The following is a 19,529-nucleotide window of genomic DNA, read 5'->3' on the forward strand; positions in this document are numbered from 1 at the left end:
ACCGGCCCTGGAGGCCTGGATTAATACCCCCCCTGAGGGTCAGAATAAGGGCAGTAAATGGGCATCTCCTGCTCATTTTAAAACGACTGCTTCCATTAAATCTCAAAAACACTTCTGTCAAGATTTCTTCCTAATTTCATGGTGAGAAAAACGTGTCTATTGTTAACCTTTGTATCACTACTTGCTGTATTGAAATAACGCAAAATCGGTTGATATTTCTTTTCAAATAGTTATACCATGTTAAAAATAGGTGGATCACTTCTGAGACAGTGGATGGATAAGGGGCCTTTTCCCTAGTGTCAATATTTTTGGACCTTGAACCAACATTGTTACTTATATTATCTACATCTTATTAAAAAATGCTTTAGCAAATAAATTAATTTTTCTGTCAATTCTTTGATGTAGTGGGTTTCACAGGGTTAAAAAGGTAAACACAAAAAGTATATTAAAGATTTTTCCGATTTATTGTAATGTACAGTTTACATTGCCATGACACGAATGTGACCACAACTTCAAATGGGATCGCAGAATGAAAAATATTAGAACAGCCATATAAACAATAAAAGAGGACACCGGATTCCTCTTCTTTATGATGCTGTACATATGGGATCAATAAAATATGCACCATAATACAGATATCAAGCCAGTGATATAAAACTGCACAACCAGTATTTACCGTGAAAATTAAGGAATCCATTTCAAGAACATTATTTTCACATCTTATCTTACATATTTGACACAAAATGTGTTTTTTTTTTTTATTCACAAATAACACTTTTGAAATGACATCAATGTAGACGGTTATTCCAAGGGCAGATGGGATTCCAGTACTGCCGTCTACCATCTAACAAAACTAAGAGTTATTTGATCTTTCCAAGTCACTTCACTGTAAAAAAATAAAAGGGGGCCTTCAACTCGATAAATTCTGCTACATATTACTTTTCTCAATTCAAATGCCACCTCTGCCTGGCAATATCATAAAAAATGAATTTGTGATCTAAATCTTTTTTTTTTTTAATTTGTCTTAAGGCCAAATTTTGAAAAGAATTTCTCTAAACATCAAAGACTTTCATGTTCCAGACATGCTCTTCATATTTTCTCTGCTTCTGTGCATTTGAATGTGTGTACATGTTGAATGATTTTTTTTTAGTGAGTATTCATACAAAGTCAAAGCCGATGACTTGGCAATCTAATTTAATAGTTACACAGTTTTAACAACAAAGAAAATGTGCTGAAAAGGACTCATTTACCATCAAAGAGCATAAAAAAATAAAAAATACAGACACATACACTTTTTTCTTCTTCGAAATAAACAACATTTAGTACTACTTTTCGAGGTCTTATACAAAGTTAGCTTGATCTAAAAAGCATAAAATATATTTTTACATCATCACATACATCGAGACATGTACCATTGCCTAGCTGGAAGTTCACCTGGTGCGTTTGCACTGTTTCCTCCAAGTCCCTAACCGTTTCCAAACTGCTGGTATTATTGCTTCTTTAGGTGAGGGATGCAGGACTGAGAAACAATGCACCACAGTCGACTGAAACTACATTTGAATCATTTGTTATTTGACGTTTTGACAGCCCGTTTCACAATCTGCAATGCTAAGGATAAGGCGGTTCCATTTTTAAGGCATTGCTTTTTGGAGACATACTGGGGTGAGTCGTGTACTGTAACATTATCGTGCCAATGTGCAAGAGAAATCGGGACAACGTTAAGCAGGCGACTGTGAAAAGCCGTAAAAAGATGCTAAATGTGTCTTGTTTTCTTGGTTTTTGTGGGTATCTAAGCGGAGCTGAGCTGAAACCATCATTAAACAGAATGTTTTGCAGCTGACCAAAAGGTCAAAGCCCAGACAGAGATCAGAAGAGCAGGGGAGGATGCTGTGACCATCTCTCATTGCTGGTAATTTCCATACTGGGCCTGTGGAATAAAGTTTGACAGAACCATGTTATTGACCCTCTCAAAAAACACAAAGAAAAAGCTCATGTTCAAAAATCGCAATAGGGTGCAAAAAGAAAATCATAAATAAATCAATCTGTGGTTTCAAAATAATTTCAGTCATGCCTACAGTGACTAGTGCTGACCAGCAGGTGGCAGCATGGTCACAACTTCAAAGCCATGTTCTATCGGTATACATCAGGCTTTAGCAGCACTACTGAGGAGGATGTTCCTCATGAGTGAACACAACTAAATCTAATAATTGTACAAACAGAAGTGTTTAACACAATCCTAAACAGGGGTCGAAATATGTTTTAGATTTAACCCAAAGTGGAGTGAAAACAAGAAAAAAAAAGAGGTATTTTTAGAAGATATCATTGAATGATTTTTAGGGGTGTAACAGTACACACAATTTTACAATTTAGTATCAATTTCCGTCAGGTCTTTGATTAAAAAAATAAAATTAAATCAGACTTTTCATAAAGTAAAGATGTTTTTGACTGTTGATCATCTTAGGTGCCTTAACTTTGCATTGTTTCCTTAAAAGTACTCTTAAACTACTTCCAGTCAACTCAAAAACAACTACGGTAGGAAAACCCTTACAATTAAAAATAAACATTCATGATTAACTTCAATCATTTGAAAAAGCTAGACAAAGCACTGCTGGTTTGTCCTTTTCATTAATGAAATCACAATATTTGAATTTTTGTCCCTGAAAATACTCAAAATCACAAAAGAATAGCTGAAAATTTTGTTTTGTAGAAATTTAAATTACTAAATGTTTAGATTGTGCAAAAACAAATGGGAACTAAATTGAGAGGCAAGATATTTGTTTGGCAGCACAGGCGCATCACCTGGAGCCCCAGTTTTGAGGAGATCACATGTACCGCTACACCCCAACAATCGCAGCTTCATCACAAGCACATTGTTCGTCGAGTGTTAAAGTTTGAGGAGACGTCTCACTACAGACTACGCATGCTTTTGTTTTGGGACCTCATTTCTGACAATTCGACCCCTGGTTAAAACAACAACAGTAGAGTTAAACAGAAATGGAAGAACTTAAAAAAGGTTGAATCAAAAAATAAAAAAAGAGAAGAAGAGGACAGATAGAAGAAACATTAGAAAATGCAAATTAACTCTAGGTGGTCAAGTGTCTAGATTGGACCCTGAGGTCTTCACAGCAACCATTACCTTTGCTTCTTACAGAGCTAGTCAGGGGTTCAAATCCCCGCTTCCTTATTTCCTCATGTGCCCCTGAATGTTCAAAGATAAAGATATCAACGTGTAGCTCTGGTCCCCACAGAAGACCATGGGAAATACAGGGCAGAAAACGGATTGCACTTTAAACAATGGAGCAAACTGACTCAAGTTTAAGGAAGAATCCTATTTAAAGCCCTGGTATTTCAAAGGAGGCACACCACATGAACCAGAAGAAATAACCAACACTACGGTTAACATTTCAAACACAGCAGCAGCATATACAATCTTCTGGAACAAACAGACTCAACCACCCAATAGGATGTTTGCATGCATAACACAACATGATTCTTGACTTTAAACTTCATTGTCTGTGGTTTCACTGAGAGCTAGAAAAGCATTTTTTCTGGCAATAAACTTGTTTAATTTGTAAGAAAATCGGAATTCCAAACAATCCGGTGACTGCTGCTATACTCACCTGGTCGTAACTGTACGGGCGCTGCTGCTGGCCCTGAGGGGGTCCGGGCTGGGGAGGACGGTAGCCCCCATACTGTTGGCCCTGCCCCTGCGGATAGTTAGGGTACTGTCCCGGAGCACTTTGGGAGGGGCCTAAAGTGAGCACAAACAGATGTAAGGTGGCGCTCTTAAAAGGACGGCTAACTGAAAAACCAACACATTCCATTTCTGATAAACCAAAAGTCTTAATTTTGTCAGTCTGAACCAAAGGACTAGTTGTTCAGCTAAAATAGGGGTCTAAACGTGACTTTTCCACCTCCGTTGTGGATCCCTGGTTAAAGAAAAACAACAAGCTTTTAATATAAGTGACTATAAAGTTAGAAGTAAACTTTATTCAACTCATTCACAGACAGTTGAAGGACAGTATGCATCACTCAGTGAGAAACCTGACTACAGTACCCATAATGCTCCAACAATAAAAGCAATTCGGACACCATGTTCACTACTTTCTTTTTGAAGCCTTATTCTTCTGAATGGTGAAGTGAGAAATTGACCCAAGTGACAATATATTAGGTTAGTATCTATAAAATGTGTGTAAGTATCCCTAAAGTTGTATCTTTTAACACTAACAAAAGAAAAAAAGCAATAAAAATAATTTTCAACAAATATTGACTTTATTTAGCCACAGAAACCCAGTTATAGTCTAAAAGAAAAAAGCTTAAAGTGCCTGAAATAAAAAAATCTATCAGTCCTTATTTAAAATAGAAACATTCTGACCAACTGAACCATTTGATGCTGAGAAAAATAATTTAGTCAATCAATAATATTAAATGTAAATTGATCTGAAACATTAACAGAGCAGCACCAATATATTTAACCTTTTTAGTCTGTAGAGATAGATAAAAACATTGTGCTGATGTTTTTCTAAATGATGGATTGTTTATTTATGATCTCATAAAGTGCAGCGGTTTTCCTGCATTACCTGCTGTCTTTATTTCAAATACTGACACCAACTAAACGACAGGCAGACAAAAAATACATTTATGAAAAATAAAGATGTCATCAAAATATCTATAACAGTTAATGAAGGATGACATTATTAGCATGAACTGAGTAATCTAAAAGCATGTGATGATCCTGGTGGTGCTAATCCAGGCAGTGCTTGCAGCTCTCCGCGTGCCCCATTTCACCTGGCAGCCTGAGCCTACTACCCCTCCCCTTTCGTTCTCACACACGCGTGTGACAGGAGACGGGAGCGCGCAGCTGCAGGGACGGGGATTCAAAAGTTTCAGGCTGTTACAAACTCTGTGTGTGATTTAACAGACAATAGGAACCGAATAGTGGCGCAGATTTTTTCCTCGCACTGAGCCGCTGTCGTCACCACCCCCATGTTAAATTTGCGCCCCGGACATTTGCCCGTATTACCTGTGCCTAAAACCGCCACTACCGCGCGCCCCTCCTGGCATCGCATCGGCGTGTCCCACTATTTGAGAAGCACTGCTTTATAGCAAGGATCAACCGACAGAAGAATATCAAATATTTGCCTAGGCTGCTTCTGAAACATGTTAGCAAGTTATGGATGCAACCAAATGAGTCACACTGAGGTCAGGGAGCAGTTACACATAAAAAAAAAAACAAGCTAAAGAAAATAAATATGTATATATGTATAAAGAGAGAGAGAGACCTATTTATAATCCAGCTCTGTACACAGGAGCCATCTTTGCCGATACTGTGAAGGACCGAGCAAACTAGACTTGGGTGGAAGTCAAATGAGGCCCACGCAGCATCGTTAGGCCCTCCTAATGCCTTATGCTGCTGTGCATAACCTTGTGGGAGCCTGAGAGAGCAGGCGTGTGTATGTGCCAGATGGATCTCACCTCACAGCCTCGGCATCTCAGCTGGCTCATTAATAACTACAGCTCTGGCTCACAAAGAGGGCAACTGACAGAAAGTTCTAGAGAAAACTGCCACAAAGAGAAATCCCTTAAGAGCTCCTGCAAGTAAACCCACACTTCAAATGATATCAGATCCTGATTAAATCATGTTTATTTCTATACTCTTTTTTTTGTTTTTTTTAAGTAAATGCTTAAACCCGGATAGCCTATTGACGCGTACAGGTGCAACAGGCTATCCAGGGCGATGGAGGATCGTAGAGAGGAGCGGCTGCGTCTTAAGGCGAGCACATGTGTGTCCTGAGGCCATCTTAAGGGATGTCATGAGAGCGGAATGTACGATTTCCCTGCGTGTTGGGAAGTGTACTGTCAAGTTTTTGTAAGGATAATGCAAGTTCCACACACTTAGAGCGACCTAACCCCGCACTCTAGTCTTCAGCAAGGTGCGCGTCCTGGCTCCTTACTAACCGCACGCAAACGCTGCACGCAAAGGTGTGCTGGTGATATGTAAATACAAATAGGACACTCGCATAATTGTTTCATTTTCTCATTTGGAGCAGGCAGGCTGCTCGTAAGGAGCACACACTAACCAACGTAGGGGTGGTTTGAATAGACGCATCTCACCAACTTCCCCCTTACTTAAATATGAGTTGTGCAACTCTTCCCTATGACCAGTCGCCCGCATCAGGCCTACAGAAACACATGTGCATGAACATTTTCTTGATATGGGCTCATGGAGCAGTCTACCATCTGCATGCCCCCTTCAGGTTTGCCCATTTTTTTGCCCTCAGACAGCCCATGTCCACTTACAAGGGCAGGTGTTACCGATACTCCAGAGAGATTTACCAGGAAACATTTCAAGTTTGTCTGTAAAACCTACTATTTCGTAAGGATTTATTACATACTCTATTAAAAATGTATTCTTTATTACATTCTCTATTATTAGCTTGGATCTGTCCATCATTCACTTAGATTTATTAAACGCTGTTACATATTAGAGAACTAACAACAAGTCTATTTGTGGTTTAATATTTTTGTTAAGACACTAAACTAATTATAGGAAAACTAAGTAAAACCTGAAGAGTTTGAAGTAAAATAAGGCTCTATTCTTAGAGAAAACTGTTTAAGGTTTGTTTATGCAGTATTTAAAAAAAAAATGTGCCTCTTAATTCTGCAAAAAAAAAAGATATAATAATAATGTAGTTGCGGACCTTTAGAATAAATGTTTTATTTGTTGTTGTTGATGGCATTAGTTCTAAAAGATCCTTAGAGCAAAAACATCTGAAAAATCCCAAATGTTAGTTTATCTGGACTGGCTCTGAATTTTAGAGTTTACAAAAAATTGTTTTGAAATCAGTAAGCGGTCCTCTGATTCCTGAAGAATAGTTTTTAAAGTAAACTGACATGCTAAAACAAGCACTAATGATTTATTTTTCCACTAAGCTCCAATCTCCTCAATATTTGATTATGTCAAGACATGTTCACTGTTTGGTTATTTCACCCATCTGCATTCCAGTGGGACATTGTGGCTTTCTGGGTTTCTGAATGGACTCACCGTAAGCTTGTTGTTGTGGCGGGTAGCCCTGCTGACCTGGGTACTGCTGCTGTGGAGGATAACCCTGCTGCTGAGGGGGGCCTTGCTGGTATGCTTCCTGCTGCTGGCCATACTGGGCATTACCTTCAAGTCAGAGAGGGTACAGTGATGAAGATACACTCATGCAGGGGTATACAAAGCAACTTTAAAGCGATTTTATGGAATTTGAATAAAAAAAAAGAAAATCTAAAAATAGGAGATGCTAATATAACCTTTTTTTTATTTATTTTTTTACTTTGAGTCAAATAATACATGAGGTCATAAAATAAGTACATAGTCAAACAAGTAAAATACCACTTACATTGCATATTATTTTATGACATTACTACCATAATATCTGTATATTCTAGCTGTAGTGTTTCAGCTTCACAGAGGAGATCACAGAATATAGACAACAAATAAACAAAAACAGGTCAAGAGTTTTGTTTTTAGTTTTAAAAACATCTGACTCTGAAAGGCTGTAGAGAAACGGAGAGTCAGTAGAGGAAAAAAAAGGGAATGTTAATTGAACAAAGACAGAAAAGAGTTTCGTATACAGTGTTCCCCCGTGTATTCGCGTTTCACTATTAGCACTCCAGTTCATCACAAAATCTCAGCTCAAGACGCTTGTATAAGACTTTTGCGTCCAAAGAAGGGGCTGGAGTGCATTATAAAGTACGCTGTGGTCAGTCTATTGCTCTGAATAATGTAAAAAAAAATCTTTATGCTGAGCAATATTTCAGTGCTTTTTAATAAATGTTTTACGAAGCATCAGAAAAGTTTCAGAAGGGTTTTTAATGAGTAAGGATTGGTGACGGACATTCTCCAGCCACAGGGGTGGGGGGGTTCTCCGTATTCACGGATGTCTCTGGTTCCTTACCCCCGCGAATAAGGGGGGAATACTGTACCATAATAGGCTTCTGCTGTGATTCTAGTGTGAAATGACCAATTTTGGGGAATTCTTAAAAAAATGCCATATTCCCTAAACATTTGGCTTCCCCAGAAAGTCATCAAGAAACTGATGAGTTTTGGGCTGATGCATCGCCTTTCTTTCCCAGAGGTTGGTGGGTTCACCTACCTTCTGAGGCTCCCTGGCCTGCGTGACTGTACTGGTCCCCATAGTAGTCTTCCTGTCCTGGGTACTGCTGAGGGGGTCCTACATACACACAACATACACACAAGTAGATTCAAGGTGTCGTTGGTATGGGTTTATGTGGGGGTGGGGTAGAGAGGATGGACTCCCTGCCATGAGCTCTAGAGAGACGTGTTCTCTTAGGATCTAAAAAGACTTGATGCTTCAGGGTGCATCAAGGTGTATGTGAACTCCACAAGAAAGGTAAATTGAGAAGAGAAAGAATGGGAGATGAAGGAGGAGGGTTCCAGGGAAGATCGGACTTCAAAACTTCCATGCATAAGACCACTAACAGCTTTATACCTTGCTGTGGGGGTCTGTAGGGGGGCATTGGCCTCTGTCCCATGACGTGGTTCCCCTGGTTGACCTGACCCATCATACCCATAGGGTTCTGTTGTCCTTGGTAGTGCTGTCCACCACTACCTGGAGGCATGTTGTACTGCTGTGACGGAGGCTGCTGATGCATCATCGGACCTGGAATTACCCCAAAATGAGTTAGATATCTCCCTATAATAGACCCATAATAGATAACAGCGCTAAACTTAATACACAAACACCAGTCCCGCACAGCAAGACGCAACAGAAATCAATAAAACTCCACGGATTGCAAGACAGGAAAACTTGCTTCACCTTGACTTGGCTGCATGTTTATGTTTGGTCGAGGTCCATAGTTTCCCATTGGCTGGCCTTGGGTCATACTCATTTGGCTCTGAACCGGCATCCCCTGAGAGGATGGGACAGCATGATTGTAACCCCCCATGGAGCCATGACTGCTGGGGGGCATGTTCATGGAACCACTGGACATGTTTGGAGGCTGGTTGGGGCCTGGACCGGGTCCTTGCATGGGCATGTGATTAGGACCTGAAAGAAAAAAAAGAAGCACAAAATAGTTATGGAAGGTCAAGAACATTGAGTGAAACAGTAATTTACACATAACTTTTCTGTGGCCTGATTTTGGTTTGATTTATTCTAATAAAAACTTAATGGAAATGACCATTTTTCCCGTATTACATTAAAAATTCTAGTGGAATGCTACAACTTTGGAATAATTAGAGTTTGTATTTTTTGATTTCATAAAGGTTCTTGCGAGTTTAACTTACAGATGGATGAACATTTTAGCAATTATGTTTACTTTATCTTCTAATTTAGGCCAGTTTTAAATGCACTGAAGGAACTACAGAAACTTCTTCTAATCTGTAGATGGAAAAATCATTTTGTTTATGATGATATAAATATCTGCTGGAAGTCTAAACACATTAATATGCAAACAAAAGATTGGATTGCAATTGTAAAAAAATTAAAACGCGTATCAGAAAAAAGTTGTATAGTTATCGATCAAATTCTTAAAGCTATTTTTAAAGTAAAACAGCTCTTTCTGCCTTTAAAATGAAGTCTTTGCCTTTGAAAGAGATTCCACATAACCTTTAAAGCAACCCTGATGGATGCAGTTCTTTTCTCTAACTAGTTAAAAAAGTCCACGGAAAACATGTGCTATATATTTACAGCATCAAATTCGTATAAAAAGATGGTTGAGTAATTTTTAGGAGAGTGACTTGATCCCCAATAAAATCTGTTAAACTTTACCCAGAAAAAGAGTTCCAATAAAATATATACCCGTGTATATTTTTTAGATTTATGTATACTTTTGTGCTTAAAAAGAAAACAAAAAAGGTATCAAGTCAAAATCAAGTTCAAGGCCATCACAGCACCCCAACGAATGACATCATCCTTTAGCAGAAGACCTCCCTCTTGGTTCTGCGGTGTTGCTAAGCAACCTGAGCAAGACAGAAACTGGGAGAGAAAAAAGAAAAAGAAAGAAAGACAGAGGAGGACATATTGAGTTAGTGACTTACCAGGCATCTGTCCATTCATCTGGCTCTGCATATGGGGGGCTGGGGGGCCAACACTGACCATTCCCTCAGAGGGCATATTATGACCATGTGGGGGCTGGGGAGGAGGTCCGCTTTGGGTCATGCCACCAGGGCCCATAGGCATGTTTTGAGTGGGTGGCTGAAAGCATTAAAAAAAAGAACAAATATACCAATCAATGGGAAAAATCATATCATCACAAGAAACAAAAAAAAGAAAGCTAAATCAAGTAAAAGTAAACTTATGTGCGTATGATTAGCAAGACATTTAGGCACACATTGACCAACTGCCAAATAAAACAACCTCGTTTAATAAACGTGCTTGTGGCCACATACAATGCCATGTGGATGCATAAAAAAAAACAGAAAGAAAAACAAACTTTTCAAAAATTTAAGGCATGTAAGAAACAATTCATAAATCTTTATGAAAATGCATCTTTGGGAAAGGAGAACCAAAGTTACTCTTTAGCTCACAGAGTCAGACTGTAACTGCCTTCCCTCTAACTATCTCTAACCTTTCTTAAATACGGTGAAAGTAGATATTAGACAACTAGATATTTAAAATTACTTTTAAAATATAATTTTAATGAAATCAAAGATGCTTGCTGGCTTTATTAAAGGAATGTAGCAAATAGCCTTTTTAATAATTGAAAAGAAAAAATGTCTAAGTGACTGAACTTCAGTATGACGGAGAGCTTTAAAAGCAAAGATGTTTCATCAACAAAACAACCAGAATAACTTGAAGGGCATACATCACGCTAGTCAAATACTCCTATGCAAATGTGGACTTGGTTTGGTAAATTGAATTTATATTCTGTTGGATAAATACATAAACTGACCCCTAATTTATAGCAAAGAGCAACACGTGTTTCTGTAATTAAACAAAGAAGTTATACAGGAGTGCTGAAAAACTTGTTTTAACTGTTAAATGCAGAGGTGTAAAAACACAAGTGACCTAATCTCTTACAATGAAAACATTTATTATTGTGGTTGTTTTAAGACTTCTGTCTGCTCTTTTAATGTTTTGCCCTTAGCAATGATCTAGCATGAAGAGCTATTAATTAGTCTTTAAAACAGAAGTGACAATAGTAAGTCTCTGCGTATTTTAATTTGTTCTTTTATTCTATTTAAAAAAAAAAAAAATAGACTATAAAATAAACTAAAAAATCCTCAGTCGAATTCCTAAAAAGAGCTGGATCATGTGAAGTAGTTACAGTCATCACAAAAAATACATTAATAAACCAGAATACATAAGTGTGCAGCCTAAAGTTATTTTCATCTACTTTTCATCTAAACATAACTTTTTTTATCTCTCATTAAATACATGTATGACTTTATATGTATTTTATCATTGCTGCTATGACACCTAAAGTACACAGGGGATCATATGCATGTACCGTAATGTACAGTTTAAAAAAGTGACAGACTAATAACTATGGGCAAGGATGAGTACTCACAGCAGGAAGGAGAGACTGCATGTTCTGATTAGAGTCTGCTATCGTGGCCAAGTACACCAAATTTCTATGAAGCATCTGTTGATACCTGGGGAAAAGACAAGTATTTATTATACTCAACAAACAGATCTGAAACCCATTCAACACAAAGGCTTTTAAAGGACTTACTGTGAACATTCTGCTGTTTTTCCTTTACTCTGGAAGTCCATTATACACTGGATCAGGTGGTTGTTTTCATCAAGTAACTGCAAAAAATAAAAGCTAACATTTAAAAGACGTCTGTGATCAATTGATAAATATAAACAAAGAGCTGGGTAGTATGTGAGTCGTTGGTGTAGGGGTCTATTTTTGTGATTTTTGGTGTGAGATTGTTGCAGTTTCAAAACAAAGGAAAGCGGGTTTGTGAGATGAGAGCGTGCGCTAACAAAAGACTCGTCTTCTTGGCTAGCTTTCGTTTGCTAACAAACCTGCAGGCCTCCATTCATCATTTAAGCAAACAGTCTGTTAAATCCGCTTCGTGTAAACATGGCGTCTCGACTGAAGAGAGTTTCGTATTCTCCGCGCTCTGATCGTGTGACATAGTTCCCGACCTGTCCGCGGTTAGACTTGGACGAACACTGTCAATCTCAACTGCTAACAACGTCTGGTAGCTTCCATAAGAGACGCGCTAAAAGAGATGCAATACCTTCTGTATTCCAGCGGCTGTTATATCACCTTTCCGCTGCCTGTGAGGTGCAAACGCCACCGACATGGTGATACAATAGGGGATGAAAGTAAACTACAGCATAAAAGTCAAAACTAAGCTAGCACTCAAGACAAATCGGTGGAACTCAGATCCCACTAGCCGTACTGAAAACGATGCAGTTTCTAAATTCAGCGGTTCGTGTAGGGGGGGAGGGGGTCTTATTAATTACAATTATTTTTAATATTGAGGTTTTTTTTATGTGAACCAAAACGATATTTAATTTTCCCTACAATATGATCCAAATTGTTTTTATGTATTAGTTAAAATTTAAATGTAATCCTATTTCGACATGATTTTAAAAAGTAGGTTCCCCATATTTCAGGAAGTGGAATGGTCCAACTGAATGCTAAAATGCCAGATAGCAATGAACATTGCTTCACAAAAAATAAATGTTGCTATAATTTAAAAATACAATGTAACTTTAGACATAGAAATAGTAGTGGATCTAATAAGTGGTCATTTGTTTTTTCTTTAAAATATTTTTCAACATCGGCCATTCTGGATTATCTAAGTGCCAAGATGTACCAGAAAATAAAAGTTAATGGATAAAAATTCTAACATTACTGAATGGTTACTTATTCATTAAAAATTAAATATGATGCAATTTATCTTTGCACCAGTGCATGTGTTCGCAGAAAAGTATGTTTTAATCAAAACTTTTGTCCGGTGTAATCTTTTTGGTATCCCAACAGGTCAGAGGTCGGGCGCATGCGCAAATCTTTTGTGCGTCTCTAGCTAACTAGCTGATTCATTTCGCAAAAACCATCACACTGTTTGATTTTCCTTCTACACGATGGCTGCAAGATATGATAGAGCTATTACTGTCTTTTCTCCAGACGGCCATCTCTTTCAAGTAGAGTATGCACAAGAAGCTGTAAAGAAAGGTTCCACTGCGGTAAGTCTTCAGGACAAACTAATGCTAAGGATAACGGTGGCAGTGTCTGTGTTAGCTAGTTAGCGGCTAATAGAAATGTTATACTAATTCATTAAGTGTTCTGATTAACGTTGTTGGTAAACAATGTAAGTTCGGGTTACGACTTAACATTTTGTTGGGCCGCTTACTAGACTTTTTTGTAGTTTGGATGGTAAAATGAGTTTTAGCTTAAACGGGAAAACGTGCCACTGGTTAGCATTTTGTCGCTGTGTCACTCTCGACACACTTTCGGTTCTGATTGAGCAAGGAAAATACAATCGATAATGTTTCACGGGGTAAACATTTCACAAATTGCTAGAAACAAGTATAATTTCATACTTGTTTGTGGAGACAACAAGGGCAAAATGTCTATTACACATTACGACGTTTGAAACTGTCTTGGGATGCAGTTTACTTACTTGTCATAATCCTGCTACCCAGAATCCCTCTCTTCTTCTTCTTAACTATTCGGCAATTTATTCATATTACAGTATGTATATGACACTGTTTATATATAATGAAGTATATAGTATCTGCTCCTTAATATGTCTGGTTCTACAACTCATCAGAAAAAAGGCATAAAACGTCATAAAAAGCATCATCAACAGTTGCAGAAAAAAATAAAATAAAACAGATACATCTGTTACTGTCAACTTAGTGGCTTGAAATCAAGTAAGCTTCAATGCAGTTGGTTCTTAACCACCTGGCTACTTCTTTTCCTTCCAGCTTTTCCCTTCAGTGGTCACCACAGTGAACCATCTTCCTCCATCTAACGCTGTCTCTTGCATCCTCTCCTTTAACACCAGCTACCTTCATGTTTTTGGTCACTGCATCCATAAACCTCTTTTCTGGTTTTCCTTTAGACATCTTGCCAGGCACCTCAGCATCCTTCTACCAATATTTTCACTGTCTTTCCTCTGGACATGTCTGAACCATCTCAGTCTGGCCTCTCTCACGTTAACTCCAAAACCTCCAACATGTGCCCTTTCTCTGATGTCCTCATTCATGATCCAGGATGGATAGAATCAGAAGGCTCTGAAACAAATCACTAATGTTTTTGCTTTCAAGTTAATGCTAAATAATGGTAATGTTAGTGGTTTGATGCAAAGCTGCATCAATGGGCATCAAGGGGTTACATTTAAACGGAGATCTTTATAAAAAAAAAATCAGATTCTTCCAAACAGCAATCAGATCCTGAGGTAAAATATCCAAACAGTTTTAAATGTTGATTTGAAATTGTAATATTCATTACCATCTCTTTTGTAAGATGTTCTGTTATTTTGAATGTATTGTTTAACATCATTGAATTCTGTTTTTCCGTCTGATCAGGTGGGAATCAGAGGCAAAGATATTGTTGTCCTTGGCGTGGAAAAGAAATCTGTAGCGAAGTTGCAGGACGAAAGAACTGTCCGCAAAATCTGTGCACTGGATGAACACGTCTGTATGGCGTTTGCAGGTACTGCTAAGGAAAGGTTTCTGTATGAAGTGTACATTTGCCGTAGATCTGTTGGATGTACATATATTTAATTTTGACATTTTTCTGTCGGGACATTAGTTTTTATACTTTCCCTGTCATGAACATCTTTACTTGTTGTCATTCTATTTCCCAATGTTTTTTTTTTTTACAGGTCTGACAGCAGATGCACGTATCGTGATAAACAGAGCTCGAGTTGAATGTCAGAGTCACAGGCTAACAGTTGAAGATCCAGTCACAGTGGAATATATCACACGATACATTGCCACACTGAAACAGGTGTGTAACTTTATTTTGCTAAATTAAAGATGACAAATGAGTGGATAGTGTTTTCCATCGTAGTTCCTGATTCTTTTTAAAAATCCAGAACTGATGTCTTTGTATCTTTGCTCTTCGTAGCGCTACACCCAAAGCAACGGCCGCAGACCGTTTGGAATCTCTGCGTTAATTGTTGGCTTTGATTATGATGGCACCCCCAGGCTGTATCAGACGGACCCATCAGGAACCTACCACGCCTGGAAGGTCAGTGTTGCTGTTTTTTTTTTTTTTTTTATTGTTCACAAGCATTTTATTGACCTGAATATAAATCCTTATTTTTTATTTGCTTCTGTTTTTTTTTTAATTGGTGGTCAATCAGGCAAATGCGATTGGCCGCAGCGCAAAAACTGTGAGAGAATTTCTGGAGAAGAATTACACAGACGAAGCCATAGCTGGAGATAATGAGGCAATCAAGTTGGCCATCAAAGCTTTGCTTGAGGTAAGGTCACATTAAAGCTCTTCATCCATGTTTTATGTATATTTTTGTTCTTTGTCAGATATAAATTTGGGATTTTTGAAAACTGCTTTTCATTTGCATGTATTTTGTTAAAAGCTTTTAAAACATTTTCTTTTGGAAACAGAGAGGATGTCAATCTGACCAAAAAAATGTGCGTCCTTATTTGTTTATGTATAATTACATTTTTTCTGGTCCATATCTATAAATATGAGCCCAACAATACTTTAACGGAATACTGTGGATGAAAAAGCTGACAAAGTTTGGAGAAAAAGAAAACAAAATAGCTTCCAAATGATTTGTATAATCCCAAAAATATCAAAACAATTTGAAATATGTACCTGATTGTACTTTATTTTTATTTTCCTTAAAATTTCCCTCCAATTTGATTGATTGTTACTTTACATTGTGGTGACAGGTCGTCCAGTCAGGAGGAAAGAATATTGAGCTTGCCGTCATCCGGCGAAATCAACCACTAAAGGTAACCGAAATAATAAAACTCATCATTACATTGACTAATTTTTATTTTATCCAAGCTTGTGTATTAAGTTTGTTGTATCTTCTGTTATCTTTTTTTTTTTTTTACAGATTTTGGAGTCAAAGGAAATCGAGACACTGGTGGCTGAAATCGAGAAAGAAAAGGAGGAAGAGGCAGAGAAGAAGAAGCAGAAAAAATCCACTTGAAACGCTTTGGTCCTTTTTGCCACTTGGATGGAAAAGCATATTTGGGTTTCAAATGTCAGGTTTATTCCTAAATGTCACTGTAAAAGCCTGAATCATAACTTGCTGCAGTGTTTTCATAGATTTTTGGGTCATGCTTTAGCAGCTACAAGAAAAGCCAATAAACAGATCACAGTTTGCTTGGATCTCAAGTTAAGATGTAGGTCTCTTCAACTCAAATCATCAATACAAGTGGACTTGTTTGTATCTTATCTGCAAAATTCATTTCTTAAATAAATTTACAAAGTGATGTTCATGTGTTGTTTTGATTCAAAAGTAAATATTCCTAAAAATAAGTTTAGAAGGATTTTATATTCTCTGCGATTGACTGGCAACCTCACCAGGGTGTAACCTGCCTTCACCCAGAAGTAGCTGGGATAGGCTCCAGCATCCCTGTGACCCCAAATGGGATTCTAAGATGCATGAATGGATTTCAATCTCGGCAGAACACTCTCACTCCTGATCTTTTAACTGTACCAGATGCTGAAAAAGACGGTTCAAGACCTAACCAATATAGGTGACAAAGATAAGTAATCTAGGATCTTTATTTTCAACCTTGCAAAATAATAAAAAAATTGGTTACAATCTAATGGTGAACAAAATAACCCACCCACCTTCTTTTTTCTATTTTTTTTTTTTTAATTTGACCCCAAATTCGCTTATCAAGCAACCAGTGCTCTGAATTCTCAACGACACAATTATGGCCGGCGGTGCAGTAGGGCTGCTTAATGGGATCTTGGCCTCAGACCCCAGTGGGAACTTTCTGTGACTTTAATCTGGAGCCCTTTGAAAAGTTGTGCCATGCTGTGCTGAAGAGCCTGGGGGCTTCCCTCTGACTCCTACCAAAGACATAATGCTGAATGCTGAAGTCCTTCATTTAGACTCATCTTCCTTGAGCCAGGATTTCCTCACCGGTTGTCCTGACTACAGCGATTACACTTTCGTCTTCTTGTTTGGAGTTATCATTTACCATTCAGCTGAATTGTTCAAACCTAAATGCTATTTATGAACAAATTTTGTCTTAAGACCATTAATATTTGATGTTTTACAAGCGAACCATTTATGTACTAATTGCCACACGTTTATTTTAAGGTGGAGCTACATGCAAGTGTTCTGACTGTGCCAGAGGGGAGGTATTTATAAGACAACTGCTTTTTGGTAAATGATGGTTTATTTCAGGTAATCCAGCTTTAGAGGTCGTCTAATCTTTTCTGTTAATGAAGCAAAAGCAACTTTAACTTCGCTCCTGCCTCTACTCCCAGTCCTTTGAAATGCTTGTGGGAAGATTTCTCTTTTTTATTTTTGTTGGCATTGTTGCCCACAATCAGAGCTGCTGTGCCTCAGGCCAAAGTCCATCTCTCTCATTGCTGGCTGCTGCTCATCATTAATGCAGAAAATAATGGCTTCACTAGAGGTCATTGAGGGAGGAACAACGCCTGAGGACATGTACTCTCCAAGCAAGAATGCAAACTGCTGCAGGCCGTCTACGTCGCTCTCTACATGCACACTCTCATTTTACAGGATATTTGTGCATGCATTTAAAATGTTTTAATGCGAAAACAACAGATTAAAAAACAACAATTTGCACATTGCTTTATCTCTTTATCTGCCTTAGCACTTGAGGCAAAGTGTGTTCTCATGCTGCAGATATTCTAATATATAACAGAATCTCTGTTTGTGTATTTTTCTTGAGTCCAACATCAATAGAAAATCTTTTTCCTTTGATTACCAGAACAATTCTCACACTGATTTCTCAGTCACGTGCAGGTTTCACTTTGAGGATCTACAATATATATATATATTTTTTGTCTCTGCACTTTGCTTCCCAGAGGCCAGATTTTAAATCCTGTCCCTTTCAGGATGTTTCAAATGTTTCAGTGCAAAAAAATGTCTTTAGGTCTAAATAAGGTAAGCGCTTCCAGGGAGTAAGCACACACTCTTGCCTCCCCGGGGAGAGATGGTTACATCAGTTCTCCTGTAAGTCTCCCTTCTGCAGAAAAGCTCAACGTTTCCACGTTTAAACCAGCAGAGTGCAGTGTTGCATAAAAGCAGCTCCCATCATATCACTTACAGTTTCTCTCACTCCTTGGTCCTGCAGATTGACGGGATGAACTCTCCTGCTAACAGTGAGCAGAATCTGCTGGTTACTAATGCGTCTTTTCTATTTCTTTTGTCTCTGTTCTTCAGCTCAGGACCACAAAGGCACTCTGAACAATTGAATCCATCAAATGAGTGCTGTTCGGCTTAAAAATTGTCAGATGAAAAATCAACATTGCTCATGTCCTCAAGCGAAGGCCAAGCTGTCAAAGTGTGTTGGGTCATAAAAGGCTACGCTCTCAACACTGTCCCTTTTCTGCTTGTCACATGTCAACAGTTACACTCCAACACTATTTGTGTGCAGCGGATGGGCCTGCTTCTCCCTAATGCCCTTCAGGGCTCAAGCCTTAGTATGAAGGAAAGTTTGGGCACACTGATGTAGAGGCTTGCATCTCCATAAGTGACCCTAATATGTTTTTCTTTTAATGTTCTCTTTTGACTCTTTGCTCCAGGGAAATATTTTGAATATTATCGCACAACACACCTCTTATCTCCTCTGCCCTTAAATCTCTTTTCCCTTTTCTCTCCCTGCCCCGCTCTTCTGCACAGCACACATCGATTTTCAGCCGGTTCTTGAACACACCCTCCACTCTAATCCTACAGAGCAACATTTACAGCTGAGAAACAGATACTGCCATCCTTTTCTGTGGTCATTGCCTTTGTGTTTCCCTGAAAGGATCTGGAATATTAACAGTTTGGGTTAAAATAAAAGCCAAAGGCGTGGTTTAGAGTTATCCCTTAAGAGTTACCTGTCACTTGTTTTGTCTGCAAGAATAATACCTCAGAGTGCATCCTTCTCCGGTTGATATTGGACACCACTGGCCTCGACGGGTACAAGGAAGCCAAGAGGGAAAGGCAGCAAGGATTGAAAGCTAAAATAAACAAATCCCAGGATGCTCCTGGCCAAAATCAAATGGCCCCAGGGTTTCGTGGCCTCTCAGGGCCATGGCAGAAGCCAGTCACACACATCACATAGCATTACTCGGGATGGGGTTACAGGAAAATGTCAGCCGACGCATAAGGAGGAACCATCGGCCCATAGGATAATTTGATTGCCTGAGGGAGGTGCAATCTTGCATTCCCACGATTCCTTTCTTTCCACCCACACCCTCTTTTCATTGTATTTTAGAATCCATCTTTCTTATTGAGTTATTTCAGATGTGCTGTTTGCTCTGATAGCACATACTGCATGCATGTTACTCTCCTGTGTGCTCTAATAAATGCAGATTTGCAAGATTTCTTCAGTAGAAGGCTACAGCGCTTTATTTTTTGAAGCTTTTCCATCAATCCT

General features: G+C 38.4%; 2 protein-coding genes across 6 annotated transcripts; one reads left to right on the top strand and one right to left on the bottom strand.

Moving 5' to 3' along the window:
* Window positions 1-441: 441 nt before the first annotated feature.
* On the bottom strand, window positions 442-12,397 carry ss18 (SS18, nBAF chromatin remodeling complex subunit). 5 transcript variants are annotated; one of them, XM_011486884.3, is made up of 11 exons: window positions 12,203-12,396; window positions 11,686-11,762; window positions 11,521-11,605; window positions 10,049-10,205; window positions 8,826-9,056; window positions 8,499-8,669; window positions 8,142-8,219; window positions 7,046-7,168; window positions 3,621-3,751; window positions 3,137-3,199; window positions 442-1,927 (listed from the first exon to the last, which is right to left on the bottom strand). In XM_011486884.3, exons 1-10 carry the CDS (start codon window positions 12,266-12,268, stop codon window positions 3,182-3,184), a joined length of 1,137 nt encoding a protein of 378 aa, XP_011485186.1. In that variant the 5' UTR covers window positions 12,269-12,396; the 3' UTR covers window positions 442-1,927; window positions 3,137-3,181. The 5 variants fall into 5 exon arrangements, with proteins under 5 accessions (XP_011485186.1, XP_004079314.1, XP_011485187.1 ...); XM_004079266.4 differs by lacking the exon at window positions 3,137-3,199; XM_011486885.3 differs by lacking the exons at window positions 3,137-3,199; window positions 12,203-12,396 and adding an exon at window positions 11,985-12,115.
* Window positions 12,398-12,930: 533 nt separating this feature from the next.
* psma8 (proteasome subunit alpha 8) lies at window positions 12,931-16,391 on the top strand. Its single transcript, XM_023964803.1, has 7 exons — window positions 12,931-13,157; window positions 14,505-14,631; window positions 14,804-14,928; window positions 15,049-15,171; window positions 15,287-15,406; window positions 15,840-15,902; window positions 16,010-16,391. The coding sequence occupies exons 1-7, from the start codon at window positions 13,056-13,058 to the stop codon at window positions 16,103-16,105; spliced, it is 756 nt and encodes a 251-aa protein (XP_023820571.1). The 5' UTR covers window positions 12,931-13,055; the 3' UTR covers window positions 16,106-16,391.
* The last annotated feature ends 3,138 nt before the right edge of the window (window positions 16,392-19,529 follow it).

This window comes from Oryzias latipes, chromosome 17, assembly GCF_002234675.1.
Source record: "Oryzias latipes chromosome 17, ASM223467v1".
In the NCBI taxonomy this organism is placed as follows: domain Eukaryota; kingdom Metazoa; phylum Chordata; class Actinopteri; order Beloniformes; family Adrianichthyidae; genus Oryzias; species Oryzias latipes.